A 21,791-nucleotide genomic window follows, 5' to 3' on the forward strand; every position below is an offset into this window, starting at 1 on the left:
GTTTATCTCAATCATTGAGGCGGACTGAAGTGTAGAAAGTGGAATAAAATTGCTTTTAATGTTTAGCTTAGTCTGATGTGTTTTTAGTGTTTTATTATTTGATGTTGTTTTGCTGCTTTTATGTTTTTTATGTAAAGTGTCTTTGAGTATCTAGACAAGTGCTTATAAATAAAATGTATTATTATTATTATTAATATAGATCACTGATTCGGTTACAACTTTCTGTAAACTTTACTGGAAATAAATAAAAAGTTGACAACCTCATGATCATTAGTAAAGTGTAAGGTCTGGACCTCAGTATTTTATTATTTTATTGCATACAGCAATAATAGTGAGATAAACCTAAACACCTGTATAACTGTGTCTGTGTAAACACACAGCTAGCTTAACGCTAAGAAAACAGCACTGAAATGTTGTTGAAAACAGATAAAAGATGCCCAAAAAAGAATATTTATTACTAAAGCCTTTATTATGGAAGTGAAATTAAAGCTAAAGACACTTTATTTTACTGGCACACAAACAATATTTAAATGGTTATGAAACTTTATATCTCACCATAAAAATGTTTTTATACTGCAGGTTAGCAAGTTATCCTAGCTTAGCCACCAAGTTTAAGCCATATAAGTCATGTTAGCTTATAGCTAACTATGTAAGCAAGGCAATGAATGAATAAGGGTGTTAATATTGAGAGTTTTTATGTAGAAATGTTAACCACAGTTCTTTCTTTAATATTTCTCATTACTTACACAGAATTTGGCAATTTATGGACCCGAATTAGGTTTTAATGAAGTTTCACTCAAGCAGTGAAATCATTTAGCATTCTGAATTATTTGTGGTAATAAAATTAGACATAACATTAAAATCCAGCATTATTTGGTGCACTGAATAAACAGCAGCAGTAGACAGTGCAGTGCAGGATAATTAATGCTTCAATAACGGCTCGTCCTTCCTGGTTCGTCTCCACCACATCACCACAACCAGACGCTTCAAAGCTGCTATTGAACTTGACTCTGATGTTTGAAACGGTTTCTTCTTTTAACCTCGGGCCGTATCTTCACCTCACTAAATCCTTCTGTTCGCTGCGTGGCAATGACAGACACAGCAACACCGCATGATTCAGCTGCAAATGAAAAACAAGCTCAGGAAGGGAGACGCTGGTAAACCCCAAGTTATTACAGGTTGTTCACTATCAAATGCACTGATTTATGCAGAATAACTTTGTTTACATGCAAAGATGCATGATGGGACACGATTAGGGACCAGTCTCCCCTCTATTCCTATATACTGTATGTCAGAAATGGAATATAATATTCATAGGTATGTTTTCATTAGTGTATAATCACCTGAATATAAGAACATGTATTCACTGACAAACATTGTCCCCCCATTAGGGGCCACCAAAGCTTCACAGGGGGGTTGCAAGGCCTTCTTGATTTTAAGGCGTGTAAGAAAACTTAAGATCTAAACTTTAAAGACCTGAACACAACTAATGTCCAAACGTCCATAACACAGATCAAATGTTACTATTAATATTAAGAAAACTGACAGAATATTCACAGGAAATAATCTGCTCAAAGTTCATCCACATCCCTCGTTTTACACACTGTTTGGGTTCATTGTACAGTTTATCAGTTGTCTGTACTGTTACTGTTATGCATTGAATAGAATATAACATATCTCTAAAATATGTCACTAAATATATACACAAAGGGGTCTCTTATGGAAAAAGCTTGCAAACTACTAAAATTAGTGGAGTGCACCTTTAAGGAGAATGAATTCCCTCCACTGTCTTCATGTGGTCTGAAGTGTCCTGTCATGTCAGCACATGTAACCAGAGCGCTCTGCGTGGCTCCATAGCGCTGTCAGTAATGGAGTTTTTCTACAGTTTAAGATAAACACTTCAGAGGCGTGTTGGTGCTACGTGTGCTTAGCCCAGCAGGGTTTAGCCCTGGATGTTAGAAAGCAGAGCAGGATGCAGATCTGCAGGGTCAGTTGTAGTTCATAAGCTGTCTCTGCATCAGAACGCGCAGGATTTATCAGCAGCTCTGAGCAGAGGTCACATATAGCTGGGTCAGTCGGGTCACAGCTTCTTCCAGGACAAACTGACCTCTGCGTAATCCCCACATACTTCCTGCTGGAGGGAGGGGAGGGGGCTGCACTTAGCTGGTCTTCGCCATGGGAATCCCTCCAGAGCGGCTGAGAGGTTGATAACAAACTGCTGAGTCACACTGTGGAGGAACGGAGGACTTTAGAAAAAGAAGCTCTGATCTCTATGGAAGCCCTCTCAAAGCACAATACAAAAAAACATTCTCAAAATATTGACTTAGTGTCTTAAAGTATTGACTTTGTGAAACTAAGTCAATATTTTGAGTAAAGTTTCTCATTATAACGACTTACAGAATCCTTTTTTTCATCACATTGGCAGAAATAAGCTTCCATACTGAAAAAATCTTATATTTTGGGCTCCTTCTGATTGAAATAACTAAAACTTTATTTGTCATAATTTTTCTTATTTGAAAATGTTTTCTTAAAACAAGATGTTTTCAATAATGCTTTATTTATAGACTGACCATTTTTCTTTTTATTCTATCTTGTCTGAGGTTGAAACGTTTTGTTCCATTATGTTTCAGTATTTAGTTTTTAAAGTGGTTCTGTGGTTGTGTTTTGTTTACCTGCTCAGGGACAACAGATACATGTTAGCTGTTCGCTAACTCTGGTGTGATTTCTTTAATTGTGCTCAGTTCCTGCAAAAATAAATAAATAAAGTATGTCGTACTTGTTGTGTCATCAATTATTACACATTTTACTGTTCTGTTTTCTATTTGTAAGTGTTTGTTTGGGACCCTCTTGAAGACGAGATGATGCATCTAAAGGGGTTTATCCTGAGATAATAACATTTCTGAGTCAGTATAAAGAGTACCAGTATACTGATGCTAATATTGTTAAATTGTCTAAATAAGTGTATAAGTGTATTATGCAGGAATAAGACAAGGTTGGTCTTTTGGACACACAATATTTTTTTTTCCTACAATATCTTAGTCATTTCTTCCTGAACAATATGGAGGAAGCATGCTGTTTCATGTACGGAAGAAGCAACAGTACAGGAGGAACAGACATCAGCTGAGCGCTCAGCTGATTCCCTTCAAGCATCCAATTGGCAAATGTCATTCAGGGCGCCGTATTCAAGCTGCCTTTAGCCTGTATATATGTGGAAAGTTTAAGGCGAGGAGAGCAGCAGCAAGGCATGCTGTCAAATATTACATTCTGAATTTGGTCAGAATCACTTTTATTGGCCAGGTATGTGCACTCATACAAGGAATCTGACTCTAGATTATATATATATATCTGTATATATAAAGATTGAAGCTGGAGCCACAGAGGAGGAGAATCCACTGTCCCTCCAGGTGAGCTGACTGTGCTGTTCATTGGTTCAGTGAAACAAACACTGGACCAGGAGCCACTTCTTCAGTTGGTTCAGGGATTCAAATGAAACAGTTCTTTGCAAACACTGCCATCTAGTGTCTGTGAACCAGTACTACAAAGAAAACCTCAGACAGGAACACAAACATTACACAAAACTGATCTTTTTTTGGTCAATATTAGGTCTTCATGCTTTCAGAGCAACTGCACACACTGCTTTTAAGACATGTTTAAGTAATATTAGTGCTATTAGTCAAATTATAGATTTATCAATGGACATAACTTTAATTAAAGATAGTAGTCATTGCATAATCACTTATCAGTAGTATTTATTAAGGCAATATATACCCAGTATCTTCTGATTCCAGCTTCCTAAATGTTAAACCTACATGAACAGAGAAACGTTGCCAGTTCTGTGTTATACAAATGTTATAGACTGTATGATTGAGGGGAACCTTCCCTTTCTTTCTGCTGCAGGGTGAAGTCGCTATCATGCATTAGCTTGTGTGAGTTCATCTTATCTGACATTAATAAAAACGCCCAGTGAAAAACAACTGGTGGTTTGTGGAATAACTCCATATTCAACCAGTCAACCAATTTAATGAGAAAATATGTATTTATGTGCCTCCTTACAGACATTTATTGGATATTTTCCAGGGTGTATTATTAGTACACTGTAAAGAAAAATGTCTCAAACAGTGACAAAAGAGTGACTCTACACAGGTAAAAGCTTCTGTAACAGTAAAACACTGTGATATCTAATGGCAAAACCTTGATTTATACGGTAATGTAGACAGAATAAAGTCGTTTTTTAACATTACAGACTGTAAATTTCACAGAAAAACCACCGTCATAGCATTTATATTGCTTTATTATTTTCATATAGAAAAACTGTTTCTTTTGATGGTAAATACTGAATACTAATATTGTTTTACCATAATAATGATAATAAAAGTTCTGCTGCATTTATTACAGTAAAGTTCTGGAAACCACAGCTGCCGGTTTTTCACAGTAAAAAGAACATTTGCTTTTTACAGTGTAGGCCATGAGACAACACATTCTGCTGCTGTCTTTATATTCTGGTCAATATCACCTCTGAGAGTCAAAATAAAACTTTATTGCACAGAGGAAACACAGAGTTATTGTTTGTGTTCAGGGTCCTGTGGTTTCCCTCACTGTGTTCATTTAGTCAACGAAATAACCCGGAAAATAACCGGGTTTTATCCTCTAAAAGTCAGGACAGACTGACAATGTCTCTACCAATAATATCTAATTAAATCAAAGCTGTGTGTTCCACCTGTACAGTGTTAAGTGCATTCAGTTGAGCATCAACAAGTGCTCCAAAGTGAGCGGCAGAAGCAGCCTGTAGCGGCAGTGGATGGCAGGGGGCGCACAGAGGCCAGAAACCCGCACACACCGACAGAGGACGGAGGAGTATTCCCACTAAAACAAGTGCACAGAGAAATGAACATTACCATCCAGTGCGCAACACACATCTGAGTTATTATCCCCAGGAATGCTCCTGAAGCAGTTTACAGTCAGAAACATCTAATGAAGTCACATCAGTGGCACAAATACACAACTCCCTGTTTGATATCGTTCAGAATGTGATCAATGATGGAGGGAATAAGAGTGAAATAGCGGGAATATCCCAGTGAGCGCAGCGCGAGGACATCCAGTATAACTGAATATTAACTATTGGAAGATTCCTAACGCGGTGTGTGGTGTTCCAGCGCGGACATTGTCCTCCAGAGGGACATCGGGATTGTGCATCTGCTCCGCTCTGCGTGCGTGCGTGCGTGCGTGCATGCCAAACCCACGCGCGTGCACGTGCGCATGAATGCGTGTGCGCGCAGGCGGAGGATCGCCGTAGTCGAACCGTACCGTGCAGCAGGCACAAGCCGCTGGGCGCGCAGGAGAAGCCGCAAAAAATTCGAGCAGCCGCTACTTGAACCTGCGAGGAGCGCGTCGGAACTTCAGAGTGCACGGTAAGAGCCGCCGCCCCGGTGCCGTCCGCCGCCGGTACTCCACCGAACTGACGGAAAGAAAGAAAGAAAGAGAGAAAGAGAGGGCGCTTTGGATTCTTGTGGCTGTTTTATTTATTTCTTTCATCCCTTTTGTCTCTCCATCTCTCCGGTAGGGCAGCCGGGGCGCGTGGATGTGTGCGCGCTGAGAGTCAGACAAAAGATCCGGTAGATTGGATGGAGAGAGAGAACGGAGGGAAAGAACTGAGCCCAATTTAAGAATTTACAGAATTAATTCTTTCTCTATCCTCTTTTTTTTTTTTTTTTTTCCAGGCAGAAAAAAAAGAAATGTGCACGAGCTTAAAAAAGGGGTGTGTGCAGTCTGGAGGAACACGCGCGCTCAGACACATTCTCGGTTTTTTTTTTTTTTTACACTTTTATTGAAGAGAAAATGCGCACAGGCTTCTCTTTATCGGTTATTGATTATTGGTTTGTGGTTATATCATTCCCGCCGGCTGCTAGGCAACGCTTAGAGGGAGCGTTTTTTTTTATTTTTATTTTGTTTCTTTCACATTGAGCCAGTGAAGAGCTGAACATCCACAGAGACAATCTGTGCTCGCCCCACCTCTTTGTCTGTGTGGAGGTGTGACAGCGTTTGGCTGCATGCAACTGGAACACACACACACACACACACACACACACACGCATTCAGTGGCTCTAACCAGATTATGTCATGATTCAGATGAATTATTGATCTCATATTTCCGTTTTATTGCACTGAGAAGAAGAAGGAGGAGGAGGATGGAGGAAGAGTAGGAGGGGGAGATGGGGATTTGGGGGAGCGCGTGTGGGATGAAGGGGGGGGGGTGGTGATGGAGAATTGGGGGTGTGACTGAACACATACATTAGGTTCATCCTTTCACTCCGCTGCTGTTGCTGCTGTATCGATGCTGGATGTGATTCCTGCAGCCAGTCAAACTTTATCAGCCATCCTCCGTCGGTTAATTGCCTGGTCCTTTGTTTGCCGCGGCACGCATGCGCACTGGGAGTAGGGTGTGGATGGGAGAGATGCCACCTCGCCTATCAATAGGATGGAGGAGAGGAGGAGGATGGAGGATGGAGGGGGTTTGGTTTCTGGGTCTGTTTGTTTTAAACCGGAGGAGAAAATTCTGATTCTAGAAATAAAATCGAGCTGCTTTGTGTGTGTGTGTGTGTGTGTGTGTGTGTGTGTGTGTGTGTGTGTGTGTGCTTTGGGAGATGCTAGACGGTGTGTGAATGGAGCCACAGTGATGGTGATGCTGTAGCAGAACAAACAGTTTTTTCACTGTAGATTACAGAGTACAGAGTATAGAGCTGAAGTGATTAACAAACAATCATGCTGATAATCAATTAAACTGATCAATTATTATCAAAGCAAACATTCAGCACTTCCAGCCTCTTAAATGTGACGGTTTCGCGGCTTTAACTGAATATTTTGGGGTCTTGATGGAGATTTCTTTGTTTCCTGTCATTTCGATGAAACATCTAATTTATTATTCACAGAAATAATTTAAAGATTAATCAATAATACAGATTTGCATTAGCTGCAGCGCCTAACTCCACCAACTGGAGTCAATACAAAGTACTCCTATAGGTGCTCATACGGTGTACAGATATTCCTCTAATAGTCATAAAGAGGCCTACTGTGTGTTACTGCTCTTCTAGTGGTACTGTTGTCTGTAGTATGTGTGTTATCTTCCATTATGTCACAATATTTGCGTAATGCTCCTTTATGGTCATTAATTGTTATTATGGTGCTCCACTGGGAGTTTATACACATGTACAGTAATCTGCAGTGATGGAAAGTAACTGAGGATTACTCAAAGTACTCTAACACTTGTATTGTACCTGATGCTACTTTATACCTCTATTTTTATTCATATATAAATACATATACACTTTACAGATTAACATATGATCAGCTCATTAAAGACAGTTTTATATCTCGTTTAGGGGTTAAAATGAGCAACTAATACATTTAAATGCTGTTTACATGTTAGTGTGTGTGAGTGTGAGACTGCTGAAAGATCCCCTTCAGACAGACAGGTATTACAACATACAGTCTGCTTTGAACAATAATGTGTGTCTGAGGATAATTTCTACATTAAAATCATTAAAAAGGCGTCTAATCCTTCGACCTCAATACAAATTACACTGGTGGCTTCAAGTGTCTTCATCACATTTATAATATAAGTCAGACACTGGACTAGGGTTGACTTCCTGGTGTATTTGTGATGTCACAAATCATGCTCGTCGATCGGACTGAATTCTCAGAATAAAGTAACTTAAATACATCTTCTTTATACAAATTTAACGACTCAAGTTTAATTTACTCAGTTTCTTCCACTAAAGCAAAGAATTACGAGGTACGATAAAAACTATTTATAATTAATCAATTATCAAAATGGTCAAATCACAAAAACAGAAAAATTCTAAGTTGAATTTAAGCGCACTTAAAACTATTGAGTTATTCAACAATTCATTTTTGAGTTGAGTTTAACATGAATGAGTGACTCAAAACTGAAGTTATGTTAAATTATTTCTTTTACTATGATTATACAGTGTTGTTCAGTTTGTAGTATATCAGTAATATAGTATAGTGTGTGTGTGTGTAGTGCCAGATTATACAATATTTTAGATACAATACAAGATATAAACACAGTAACTCCCATATTGTACAACATGTCATCATAATGTGTTTTACATTTTTATAAATAGATTTTTAAACTGTATGAATGTCATTAATAATGTGGATGAATGGAGCATTCTGATTGGCTCATACGGTGCCATGTGACTGTGACGTTAGCTCCCGCCTGGAAACACTCGTCATACGTCTTCACCCTCTGTTACATACAGATGTTTCCAGTCTCTCTGACAGCAGCTGTCCATCAACAGCCTCAAAGATGCCTTCACATATTAATAAACAATTTACTAACAGCGTGGAAACATAATCAATATCATGATATTGATTAAAACAATAAGACAATCTCAGTGTTACATCAATATATGACTCACGTCTACTGAAAGCTATAGAGACTTGTTGAATTGGTGAAGTGTCTGCAGCAGTGGTCTCCTCTAAGCCCTGTTATAAGATCGCCATGGTAACGGGGGGGGGGGACTGTAGTAATGTGTCCCGTCTGTCTGGCTGCTGATTGGCTCTCATAAATCCAGCCCAGAGTCCTCTCATTCATCCAGCTGGACGGAGACAAACAGCAACCTGATGAGAAGTTACGACGGTGACTCATCCATTACCGCCACTGTCTGCAGCTCAAGGTGTGTGTGTGAGGGAGAGAGAGAGAGAGAGAGGAGAGACATAGCAATGATACCTCGCTCGCCCCCCTCTCTGTCTGTGTCACACATTGTCTGACACAGGACTCTTTTTTTTTTTTTTCTGTCTGACACACACATTCACTATATGGCCAAAAGTATATGGACGGGAATTCATAGGGTTCGTTGAAGTAATGTCCACATACTTTTGTCAGAAAGCAGAAAAGATGTAGACAGTACGTGTGTGTGGCAGACAGAGACAGAGAGAGAGAGACGGTGAGCAAAGGGGTTTACCATGCTTCTTCTCTCCACTCGGAGACCCCGCAGGTCTTTGAAGGTCCCGTTTTTGTCTGTCTTTGTAGTCCCCCCCCTCCCCGCCTGCCACGATGTCAAAGATTAGAAACACAAAATGAACTTGAGGCTCCAGTGAGTCACGTGATTTAACAGTATCGCTTTCATGCGACGCAGTGTCCGTCTTAATTAAAGCCATCAGCCTGAGTGTGATGCACACGGAGGCTCGTTAACTTACAGCAGAGGAGATGAAGCAGGACAATGGGAGGCTGCAGCTGAGTGTGTGAGTGTGTGTAGAGGAAGGTGGGGAATGGGTGCAGCTGCAGGTTGAGTCACCAGTGCTGCTACTACTGTCACTACCACTGAAAAACAAGACAGTTTTAACTCAGTTGAGTCCTGAAATTCTCATAAAAAGGAACTGAGGTGAGGCTATTCTCACTAGTTTGGTAGAAATGAGTTTGAGCATCTTGTTTGCTGCTATAAAATGAATAAGAAATGATCAAGTTAAGTTGATAGAAAATATGTATTTGTATATGTGCACTGATGTGACACACTGTGTCTCATGGTGAAGTGTAGCAGGTATTATGGGTAGCAGGTTGTGTGTCTTGCTATAAGGAAGTGCAGAACTAGGTGGCTGCTATGGCTGGGGCTGGGATCCACTAAAACCACTATGTTTACAATCAGTTAGGAATATATGGTTGTTATTATTCAAATAATGTTTGCTTATTGTATTGTGTGTGTTTATGGCGTCTTGGTTGGTGTGACTGATCAGGTGCTAAATTTAAACTATTGTGTTCTTATTGTGTGTTGTGTGTGTCTCATGTCCGTGGAACGCCACCGGTTTTACACATCAGAGCTTGCACAAAATATGATCGGATGTCGAGTCGGTGTCATTTGTGACTTAGAAGTGTGAAAATAAAACTAATCTGGGCATGTAGACCTGTGTAGCCCGCTCCTCATCTCTGCTCGCTACATTAGCCGCTACTAGCAGAACATGCCCGAATCTCCGGACGTGTTTGAGGATTTGAGAATTTGACAGTATCTATGCAATTCTGTCCTAATTCAAACGCAGCTTGTGTGGTGAGCCGCTACTTTTATGAAAATGTTATCTTCTAAAAGTCCAATATGTAACTATCACCTGTCACAGTATCGACTCATAAAGAAACATGGATTGTAATATTCTTAATAATCAATAGTTCATTGCTATATAAGAGGTCGTACTTTTATTATTATCATTAGATCAGCGGCAAAAAATACAGTAAAGCAAAAGTAATTATTGTGACTCTCACATGGTATAACCCTTTTTACTGGAATTTACATCTATATTCTACATTACATCCTATCGCCTTTTGATCATGCTAGCGTACAGTACAGTAATGGACTCAAAATCAATAAAAAGAGCACCAGCGCGCAGAAAGTTGTGATGCATTTATGGTGAAACAGCTTAGTCAGGGTTAGTATTAGCACTTTAGAGCACTTTTACTTGGAAGGGAACCCTAGAGGGCACTTTATAATGTTTAATCTACCATATGAGCATCCAAGAGTCCACCCTAACCCTAAGCTGTCAAGGCTTTGCTCACCTGAAAGATCTTTTGATTTCAAAAGCTTCACCCTCAGCCAGCATCCACTTGAGTTTTCATTACTTTCTGGGGGAAGTTATTGTCATCCCTCGCCACCCCTTGCTTTGTTGAGCTTGGTGTTTCCTTGTGGTAAGTATGGTTGGGCGATTGCACAAACACCAAGACGTAGAGCTAAAATATTTTCACACTCGGTTAGACACCAGAACGCTGGCACACACACATGGGCGAAAATATCGACAATTGCTGAGTGTTGGACAGTGGCCGGTTGGAAAATTTTAACGTATCGCCCAAACCTAGTGGGGAGGGACGAGGTCAGAGCCTAGACTGCAAATATCAACCCACTACTTATACTACACCCATATTATAATCCACTGCTACTAGCGTTACCACAGCTATATTTCACACAAGTCAAGAATGTGTTGGTGGTCGTCCAACAACCAACATTTAGTCATCTGCAAAGAGTCACAGTCAGGTTCTATTGAGGTGCTGTTGGGATTGTTGTATTAGGATGCATTAGGGTACTGGTGTTTCTATTTTTCTGGCCACTCAGATTTATGCTAGAGTACCATGACTGTGCATGCTCAGTACTTTTATAGTTATAACACAGCGCCTGTTTGTATTGAATGAGTTGTGTCATGAAATGGGGAAGTGAATATCTTGGAAAGTAGCCACCATTAGCAGCCGATTGTTTAATGTTGTTTGACAGAGCAGCTCACACTAGTGTGAAGGTATAAATGTTAAGTGTTGGTTGAGTGTTTATTCTCTATAAAGAGCCTGTGAGCTGCAGGGAGGCCAGAATAAGTTTCCGTTTCACACTTGTAGCCTTTCAGTTTGATAAGACTTTGAGACTTGATGTGGCCAAACTGCCTCTGTTTGATAACCGTTCGCTGCAGCGTGCTGGCCTGACAAGAATGAGGAAGCTGGATGTTTCCATTTCATGTCAGAGGAAGAATGACAAAGTGTATTAAATGACTCTTCTAAAAGTTTATTTTGGTGCTGTTTATGCTGAAGTGCAGTGAAGGGTTTACAGGAAAGATGGAGGCGGTGAGACGATCATCAGGAATTTTCATTTCCCAACAACATGGTTGCCTGCTGCCTCACAGTTTATATCTGACTTGTCTTTTTATAGATGTTATAATGAGTAGCACAGAGTCATAGTTACAGTATGTCCAACTGAGAACACTGAGGTCATGTCCTCTGTGTTTCCTCTGGGAAGTTGGTGGTTTTAGTGACCTGGGGGAGATTATTACAGTTGAAAATAACACAAAGCAGGCATATTCCTATATTTTATAATAGCTTTTTCCACAATCTTATGCATTTTGTAGAAGATAGTTTCCAATAAAAGCTGTTTATAGAGAGTTTTGCTATCCAGTATATCTTGTATATGTGTATCACAGATATTTCTATTCACCTGCATTGTACCAGGGTGCTGGCAGAAAGGCTTTTGGCTTTTGGGTTTAAGGCACTTTTCTGCCACTTTTTGGTCTGCATTCTCATCAACCCATTTTCCAGCAGCAGCAGGTAACTTTTTTATTCAAAAAGGTTTGATAAACCCACTGCACACTTCCTGCTCAGCACCAAACAGCAGACAAACACAGTTAGAGACTAGCTGGTAAAGAAAGCAGCTGCTAAAAAGTACAGGCTACTGCTACCACTCGACTAGTAGTTGTTAGTTCAAGCCATTAGTTGAGTAGTCATCATATGTTTATGATTTATTTACTTTTTTCAACCTGCGAGGAAGACTCGTTCAAAAAGCAGAAATAAAAAACTTCAAACCTCATGAAACCAAATACTCGCAGACTTAATGATACCAGTGCCTGCACTGAACCAAATTCAGCACCACCCTTATCCTAATTCTGTAGCTGTTTTTAATCCATTTTAACAAGGACATTTCAGTGTTGTTTTCTATGCATTAAGCTAGCTGTGTTTATACAGAAATGCAATGGGTCCATGCTCACCAGAGGTGGTGGTACGCAATCAGAAGTTCAGGTAGTCAGTACTGGTCAGCACTGGCCCATTTCAGGCACCAGTGGATACGATGTATGTTGTATAACGTCAACAGTTACTTACAAATTAACTCAACAAACTTGCTTCTGTCCCATTTTATGCCTTTCCAGTTGCTGCCTCTCTAGAAGCAGAGTCCTGGTCGGAGCCGCTGTAAATTAGCTGCCCTCTGTTGGTCTTGTAGGACCACTAATGGCAGCAGCTAGTACAGTTAGCACATGTAACAGGTCCATATTGTAACAATCCCAGACTACCGAATGAAAAGTCAACTTAGACTCTTCTCAACACCGGTTTTGTCGACTATTACGGGGGGCGCTAATGCACCTCAGTTCATCAGATGGACACACACATGTCTCCAGTGGGATGGTCATGTTGCTCTGTGTCTGCAAGTTAATAGGCAACCTTTTGCTAACATGGTAGCTGTAACAACTTTATGGTGGTGCCTGTATCTGTTAACATGTTATTCAGCCCCCTAGTGGCCAAAAACAAATGTATGCAGCTTTAAAGACAGTGGCTGATTTATCACTCTCACATCCATGAGGTCCTGTAAATGTCCTCACAGTTTATGTTTTCAAGCATCAGTAGGCAGCTGGGAATACAGCACACTAACAAATCTTTAATTGATTAATGAAAGACGCACAAACAGATCAGTTTAACTACTTTATATTTGCAAAGAAAGAGCTCACCATAAACCCTAACATGACTTTACAAACGCTGGACTCATGTCTTCGACCCGGGTTTGATGTGTCTTACAGTCAGTGTTTCTGCAGCAAAAGTGCAAGAAAATGAAAGTGGAAGTGGCGGCTGGCCCCTCCTTGTGTCCCTGCCCGATCCAGTCCTGCCGGAGGTTTGACGACGGTGCAACATGTCCTCGTCCTCGGCAGCTCTTTCACCATGAGCGCCATCTGTCACATTGCGCCTCGTCTTCCAGGAAATTACAGCTCAAACCGAAAGCGACAACGTTATCTGATATGTACCCCGGCGGGGCGGGAATGAACTCAGCAATCTCAGCTTGCTCTCTGCTGAATCCTAAAATCCACTCACTCGCTCAGTCGTCCTTGTGGATTTGAAAATCATTTGGCGAGGGCAGATAAAGGGACAATCCAACCATATTTCTTCCACCAACCTGTCTTGTTATCTGTGGAGGAGACAGATTTCATCCTAAAGGCAAGGCAGACTGATAACATTTTGATAGTTATGAGATTTTAATAGCCAAACAATTTCATTTCAGGCTCAGATAGTAAACTGGCACCTGTTACTGCAAAGTAATTGCCATGAAAGAAGAGAAGATTGCATGTTTTTTCATCTATATCAACACCTGTGCTTGCAAAACAGGAAAAATTTTACTGCAATATCGTCACTTGTGGTTTTGTTAAATAGTGACTCTTGGCTTTGAATGAAAGTGAGTTTTTTCCTCAGCCGCTTCAGGCTTGTTTACTGAGAGACTGTGCACAGCAGGTACAGAGCAGTAAATCCTGAGAAAAAAAACAAAACGTGGCATTCCTGTGACTGTTTCACAAGTCTTGACTTCAGCTGAGGCATTTCTGATATTGTATGCAAGAGTCAATTATTAACTGCTGGAATTTCCTGATGCAAATATGCAGTGTGAATTATAGATCAGTGTGAACCACAGTGAAAGTTCACAGTCAGATCTGCTGCCTACTGAGCATGTTTTTTTAATCAGTGAGGTGGGAGGCAGCCATCTTGTTTCAGCCCACCAGTGCAACTGAGCACAAGCCCGTCACATCGAAACACAAAATCTGGTGCAAAGCACTGCTGCTGATGAATGGACCAATGATGTTGATGAAGAGTATTTTTAATAGTCAGCTGATCATTTGATCATTGATTATATTATACTATATATTAAACCCTTTCCTTTGATACATTTAAGTTGCTGGTTGAGTGGAATGACACCAGGCAGGTTTTATGTTTCTTCAGTCCACCATTTTGAAATAGCTTGATAATTATTGGATGGATTACCATGCATACATCTTTTGTACAGACACTGATGGTCCCAAGAGGAAGAATCCTACTGACTTTGGTGATTCTCTGAGTGCCCCTCTAGTGCCACCATCAAGTCAAAATGTAACCTAATAATACTAATAATTAGAAATACCTTTATAATCAAATACCTGCAAATATAATGACATTCGCATCAACCTCCTACTCTGTGTTTAGTGCTAATTAATAGAGATGTAGATAGTACAGATAAATTAACTTTGCGTATTGGCCGCATGCTAACACACTAAACCAGGGTTTATGCATCAGTGTATGAGCTGTAAATCTAATACAAAGCCAGCAGAATCTAAGAAAGTGGTAGTTAATAATAATAATAATAATAATAATAATAATAATAATAATAATGTAATGTTAATGGAAATTATACTCATTACATTGAACAATGCATTATTTATCATTATTGGTCTCTTATACATTACCACAACCAAATAATGGTTGTGGTAATGTATTAGAGACCACCACAGAGGTATGATTGTACTGCTTTCATGGGAGCTCAGACGACTTATTATGGGGGCTCCCACGAAACTCAAACCCTGCACTAAACCAAAATGTTGAACATTTTGGCCAGAAATGAGAATTTATAAAGTGAGAAGCTCCTTCCATCAAGACCCAACCGATGGTCCAAAAGAATAAAGGAAACTTTGCTTTGGCCACTTGGGGGCAGCGGAAACAACTTGTGAACACGTCACTGACACATCACCACCTTTTAAGTTGATATGGTGAACTTTTGGTGAATTGATAATTCATCTGAGGTCATGTTTACTCTGCATGTATAGAAAATACATAAAAAAATAACCAGAACTACAAAGATGTACTTTAAGACAGCAGGTAGTAACATTACCATGATTCCCTGTTCAGAACAAACAGAATAAATTAGTAGCAGCTCCTGTTATGTTTAGAATAAATCTGGAAAAACTGGACAATAGACATCATTGTATTCAGCCGTCAGGAGGAACATGTTTGAGCTCCACAGCCTTTCAGCAACCTCCTCTGTCTTTACTTTTCTCAGTAAATCTTTAGGGACTGTCGACTGTCTTTTTACGTGAATCTTAAACAGTCCAGAGTCTGAACGAGATGAGACGGTACAAGAGTTTAGACTCGTAGGTGTTCGGCCTCCTCGCGTTTGTGTTGCAGTCCCAGTTCTGTCAGCTCTCATCAACGAGAAAGAAACTGACGATGAGGAGAAAAATTACAAGAATATCTCGCACTGGGTTCTTTCTTTTTTCCCTCAAGTGCGAGACGTGATCAAGGGCTTCTTTCAAACACTCAATATCTCAGGTGTGTGTGTGTGTGTGTGTGTGTGTGTGTGTGTGTGTGTGTGTGTGACATTAGACTGTGAGGAGGTGGATATGTGTGTTTTCTACAGTGAGGGGCTGATCTGATGCTGTATTATTCAATATTTTACTATATTTGTTAATTAAATGAATTCTGATATGAGTAAATAAATGAACAATAATTCCTTTGAATATTTTTTATTAATTAAAATAATAATAGATTTATTTGAATATGATTGTTATGTAATTGAATATGAATATAAATATTTGAATACATTAAAAAAACGTAAAAAAAACTTTTGAATTTTTTAACAATATTTACAACAATTTAAAGTTATATCTAATATATTTTAATATGTTTCATAGAATAGATTATGTTTTTATATTATTTATTTCACTATCCCTAGGGCCTTAAAAGTAGAATTATAATTAAATGATTTGAATTTTTATTATATGATTTTCATATATTTAAAATAAAAAATGCATTGAATAGAATTTATTATAATTTTTATAATTTTTAAAAATAAAATAAATAATGCTGATTTGAAATTAAGAAGCTATAATTAGAACTAAAATATACTGAATTAATTGATATTGAATTGAATTTTAAAAAATCAAATTGAACAACTTTTATCTGTTCTTCTCGAATTGAAACAATTCTGAATAAATACAATCTGAATAATTGAACTTTTAAACAGCTTTTGGGCTTAACCATAAACCCATATCAAGTGAGGCGTTGTTTAAATGGTATCTCATTTTTCTACATGCTCAGCTCTAACCAATTAGAGGCAGTCTAGACTCTGTGTCCTCAGTGGATCCGCCTGCATGGTGCTGGTGATGTGTGTCTTGGCTCTCACCCCCCTGTGGCTCTTTTTTGGGGTTAGCTGGAGTTTAGAGCCGACTTTGTCCCGTCTCCTCGTCTGGCCTGCCACCCAGCGTCGCTGACTGCAGGGCTGCCCACTCTCTCTCCCTCTCTCTTTCTCTCTCTCTCGCTCTCTCTCTGTCTGACTGTTGTGGCTGGGGACAGCGGACGCCCGCCACGTCCAATTTCGCTCCACCGGCGTCTGGCCGCGAGCTGCCGACGCGCTGGTGACAGGGGTCATTTAGATGCGACGCTGAGACGGTCGGTTTAGCCCAGGCCAGACAGTCAGACAGACACACAGACAGACAGACAAACGGAGGAAAACAGGGCCAGGGTGGATGTCTGAAGCTGCAGTTGATATGTTTGTAAGAAACAGATGCAGTCGTGATCTAAAAGCCTGAAGACATTTTTTACTGCTGCGTCTGTGTATTTGGAAGCTGAGTCCGGTTTCTGAGGTCACAACTGCAGTTCCCTTTCCTCAGCTGGAGCTCTGCTGGAAACCGGCTGTAAACAAAAGTCCCACAATTCATCTGCAGCTCATTTATTAGCAGAGGAAGCTCAAGAGGAAGTAAAAATTAAGGTATTGTTTCCTGCAGTTGCAGAAAAAAAGGTAAGAAATAAAGAAAGGATGCAATAAAAGGGAGATTTGTTGGCAGTTTTAAAGATCTCAATGTTTTTCTTGTTGCCCTTGGTTTCCTTGTCATGACCATCTTGACACAAAATTACTCAACATGTTTCAAGCAGGAACAAAGCAACATCCTCCAAATTTGGGCAAAACCAGGCTGCTGGTACATGGGACAGGCCTTACCAACAAGAATTCACACATTAGTAGAAAGAGGAAGCAAATTCCTTCATCAAAGTATCCTACATGTCAGATAATGTAGGAAAAGAGAATAAAATACCTCAACATACCAGATGTATGGAAGGGTTAAAGTGGTTCTCTCTGATGTAATCTCTTCTGAACATAAAGGGAATGTCTTCAATGGACAAAACCTGAACAGCCTCCACTCGTCTGGTTTCAGTCTGTCCACCAGATGTTGAATCTGGCTGCGGGGATTTGCTCCCATTCAGCCACAACAGCATCAGTGAGGTCCAACACTGATGCTGGCTGATAAGGTTCGGCTCACAGTCGGCCTTTCTGTTAATCCCTAAGGTGTCGGATGAAGTTGAGGTCAGGGCTCTGTGCAGGCCACACAGGTGGGGGCAGGGGTGTCCACACACTTTTGGCCTTATAGTATATAAGAGTGACCCAAAGAGCCAGTTTTGGCCCAAACAATGAATAAATGAATCTGTTTGGAGGTGTGAGAACATATTTGAGCCTGATCAAGGTCATTTCTCACCAGAGTTGATGAAATGTTATTTTCAGCGTAATGGCTACACATTTATACAGCCGACCCTTCCCTTCGCTCTGTGCTCCAACCAGCTGAGTAAGCTTCAGTCACAACTTTCTTTTCGTACTTTGATATGTTGTGTTGGAAGCTGATGCTAACATTAGCTTTCAGATGAGACTATTGACATAGTTTAAAAAGTTTAAAAGGTGACTATATTTCACTTTTTAATAATCTTAAACATTTGGTTATATTTCCAACCAAGACGAGCCTAGCAGGTTGACTATACTGGGGCTAAAAGAGTGAATGAGCTCCAGAGATAGGAGAAGCTTTAAATCACTTTAAAGGTCTGTAGGTAAAACTGTACAATATGAACACTTTGCATTTCATTTCTCCTTCATTTCCTCTCCTGGTGATCATCTTGCAACCTGAGTCTCAGCACCAGGTTGGGAACTACTGACGACACATACAATGTGGGTATTGAAGCTTTAACAGTGTTAGATATGCTGCAAGTAGGAACTAAAGGACTCATGTTCTGAAAGAGGGAAGTGCAAAATGAAGAGTGAGTGTTACATGTTTGTTCTGTGTGGGCAGCAGCAGTTGATAAGAGATGGGTTTTATTTTTTCTTAACAATAATCTTGTGCTTGCGAACTCGCTGCCTCCTTTAAACGTCTGAGGGAGTCTTTCTCTCCCTTCATGCGTCAGATTTATGGAGCGATATTAAAGATGATTCCAGTGAAGGTGCTTTATGTTTTCCTGTGCGCTCCGATCTAGCTGGCAAAGCGGCTCATAAACATCACAGGAACGTCCCCAGAAAGCAGTCAGGAGTTATTGCCTCCGTCTCTGAGCTCAGAGCGCCCAAAAAGGATTTTTTTATGAGGGACAGCTTGAGTCCTCAGTTGTGATTGACTGAGTCACGTCTTCAGTCCTGTAAGAAGCCCAAACAAATACAAAACATTCACACTCTGACATTTTCACTGAAGTGTTTGTATTTGGTTAGAAACACTTTGTTCTGGCCTCTATATCACTTCTAACAATTCCTCTTTCTAACTTGTTGCACTGTGGTGATTCATATTTGTGCTATGCTAGCGGCTCTGTGATGTTGCATTTAAGCACAATGGTGCTTTTACCTAAATGCTAAAGTCAACATGCTAACATACTCACAGTGATAATGTTAATATGCTGAAGGTACAGTATGTACATTTACCTTATTCACCAGTTTGGTTTTGCATGTTAGCATGGTAACATTTCCTAGTTAGCACTACCAACTAAAAGTACAGCAGTATTGATGATGGCAATGTCCTTAGTTTTTGAAGGTATCTGGCGGCTGTATAATTGAAAATGGATGTAGTCTCTGTTAATCTGTTGTGAAGCGGCCATCTTGGCACTTTTGACTCTGCCTGGCTACTACAAACATGGGCCGAATTAAACCTGGTTGCTGAAAACAGCCACCTGTGACGGCACCCGCCTTTCACTCAAAGCTGCCACAGCTCTTAATTATGCATTATTATTAACATAGTAAGCCTTAATATAATTTAAACAGGTGAGTTATATAATAATTCACCCGAGTACAGTCGTCATGAATGGTGAAAGTAGCTATAGAGACCAAAAGGCTGTAAACGTGTTTATTTCTGCTGTAAAATTGGGCATTTTAATATGGGGCCTTATGGAGACTGGCTCACTGATGGAGCCATCCTCTAGTGGTCGTTAGTGGAACTGCAGGTTTTGGCTTCATTCACAAACTGAAACTTTGACCTGATGATGGCGCTAGATGGGGATCGTGTCAAATCAAATCACAATATACGTCAAGTGGCTTCAGCATACAACATCCTCTGTCCTTAGACCCTCGATCTCCAATGCGATTTAATTGCCTGGAAATCATTAATATGTACGCAATATTTTAGGACAATCTATCAAATACGTTTGAATATATATCACGGCTTTTCCTGCATTACTCTGCGACTTAAATCTCAGATTGTCCTCCTTTAATATGCAATGTTAAAGTATCTTTGGCAAGAAATAAAGCAGACGAGATGCTGTTCACTGTATCAGGATCATCAATCTCATGAAATTCTGCAGCACAAATTTTATTCTGTGCTGCAATAAGTGGAAAATAATTAGAAAGAAAGAAGCTAATGTAAGAACTGATGACGGGAATGTAAAATGCACAATTTGCAGTTAATGGGCTGAAACATTCAAAACAACTGATAGTCATTTAAAACCCTGTTTTCCCATCAGAAATTATTTTTCACAGAACTTTCACAGAAATGTCACTTGGCTCTTGAGCCGTTCTGAGAAACCGGCGCTGCTCACCAGTGCAGCCCTGCAGAGATATTGATTGATGTTGGACTGGTGTCTGGCTCCAGGGTGGAAGCCGGGGGCCTCGGGGATCCGTGCAGACAGATGGAAAGGAGGATGGTGTGGGACACTGGGATGGCAGAGCTGCTCGCGGTGGGCTTAAAGCTGCAGTGCTATTGATTGACACAAGAGATAGAGCCCTCTGAAGCCGTATTCCGCTCTGAAACAATCCCCGGGTGGTTTTGGTAGCCAAATGGAGCCTCTATCCCCTTTGTGTGCAGATATCTACCTCTATAATATTTGTAGGGCTCTCTCCAGAGTCGGACAGTGCTTCAGGAAACAGCAGATAAGCAGTAATTAGACATATCCCCGCTCCCATATCGTACTCTATCGCAGAAAAATAATCTACCTCTGTGTCCGGCTCCTGATTTCTTATCACACGTTGGTCATTTCAAGGTTAAAGGAATATCGGTAGGTTACTCCTTAGTGTTGATTACACTCACAAAAATAACTCTTAGTTAACTTAAATCATGGAAGGAATTTCCCACAGGATTAAATTGTGTTCTAACAGCTTTAAGCAATTCTGTTGGTCCAATTTAATTTACTTGAGTTGCGTCAACATAGTAAGGTTGATTCTGACTTACCAGGTTTGGGTCTGACTTTAATTTAAGTGGCTTGGTCCAACTCATTTTACAGTTCTAACATTACACTAGTAAATGAAGTTGATCCAATAAAAGTAAATTAAGTTGCCCCGACCAAATTGCTTAATCTTGAAAGAAAGCCATTTAATCACACAAATATGTTCCATGATTTAATTAAATAACTTAAAAGATGAACATATGAGTGTAACTTACATAAAAAAAGTATAACAAACATCTGGTTCCCGTGGAACAAGTCAGTTTCATCCATTTTGAAATGAAATGTGTAGATTTGATCTGAATTGTCTTTGAGTCTTGTCTAACAAACATGAAGCAATCATTTAATGAACATACACACAATAGATTCATTTATTACTAACATCTAACTTTTAGACGTGTAATCATCATTGTCGCAGAGCTTATAATCATTAAACAAACCACAGTCTGTCATACACATGGGGAATGTAGTTGACGCTGTAGTACTTTGACACATTTATAACAAATACTGAGTACAACCTGATGCAGACAGGAATCAGGAAATCAAAAATGCAGAACAGAAGCAATAAAAAGGAAGGAAATACGCTGTTGCCGTCGCTGTTCTGGGCAGATAAATGCATGATGTAAATGTGATTACCCCTTTTGGGAACGCAGGCTGAACACAAACACCACAAATCTCACACCAATCAGGAGCTACTCTGACATCAATTAACTGTAACCTACAGAGTGCAGCGTTACAGTTACATGCACCCCGATGAAAGATTTCCATTTGTGTATTGTGTCTGTTCATTGAGTCTGTGATCTGTCGT

At 40.0% G+C, this 21,791-nt stretch overlaps 1 protein-coding gene across 1 annotated transcript in view; it reads left to right on the plus strand.

The window, feature by feature from the left end:
- Window positions 1-5,225: 5,225 nt before the first annotated feature.
- The window catches only part of basp1 (brain abundant, membrane attached signal protein 1), a 59,827-nt gene continuing 43,261 nt past the window's right edge, over window positions 5,226-21,791 (plus strand). The window contains exon 1 of the mRNA XM_051403346.1: window positions 5,226-5,408. Within this exon, the coding sequence (XP_051259306.1) occupies window positions 5,257-5,408 (152 nt within the window). The 5' untranslated portion in view covers window positions 5,226-5,256. The remainder of the gene's footprint in view (window positions 5,409-21,791) is intronic.

This window comes from Dicentrarchus labrax, unplaced genomic scaffold (assembly GCF_905237075.1).
Source record: "Dicentrarchus labrax unplaced genomic scaffold, dlabrax2021, whole genome shotgun sequence".
Classification (NCBI taxonomy): Eukaryota; Metazoa; Chordata; class Actinopteri; family Moronidae; genus Dicentrarchus; species Dicentrarchus labrax.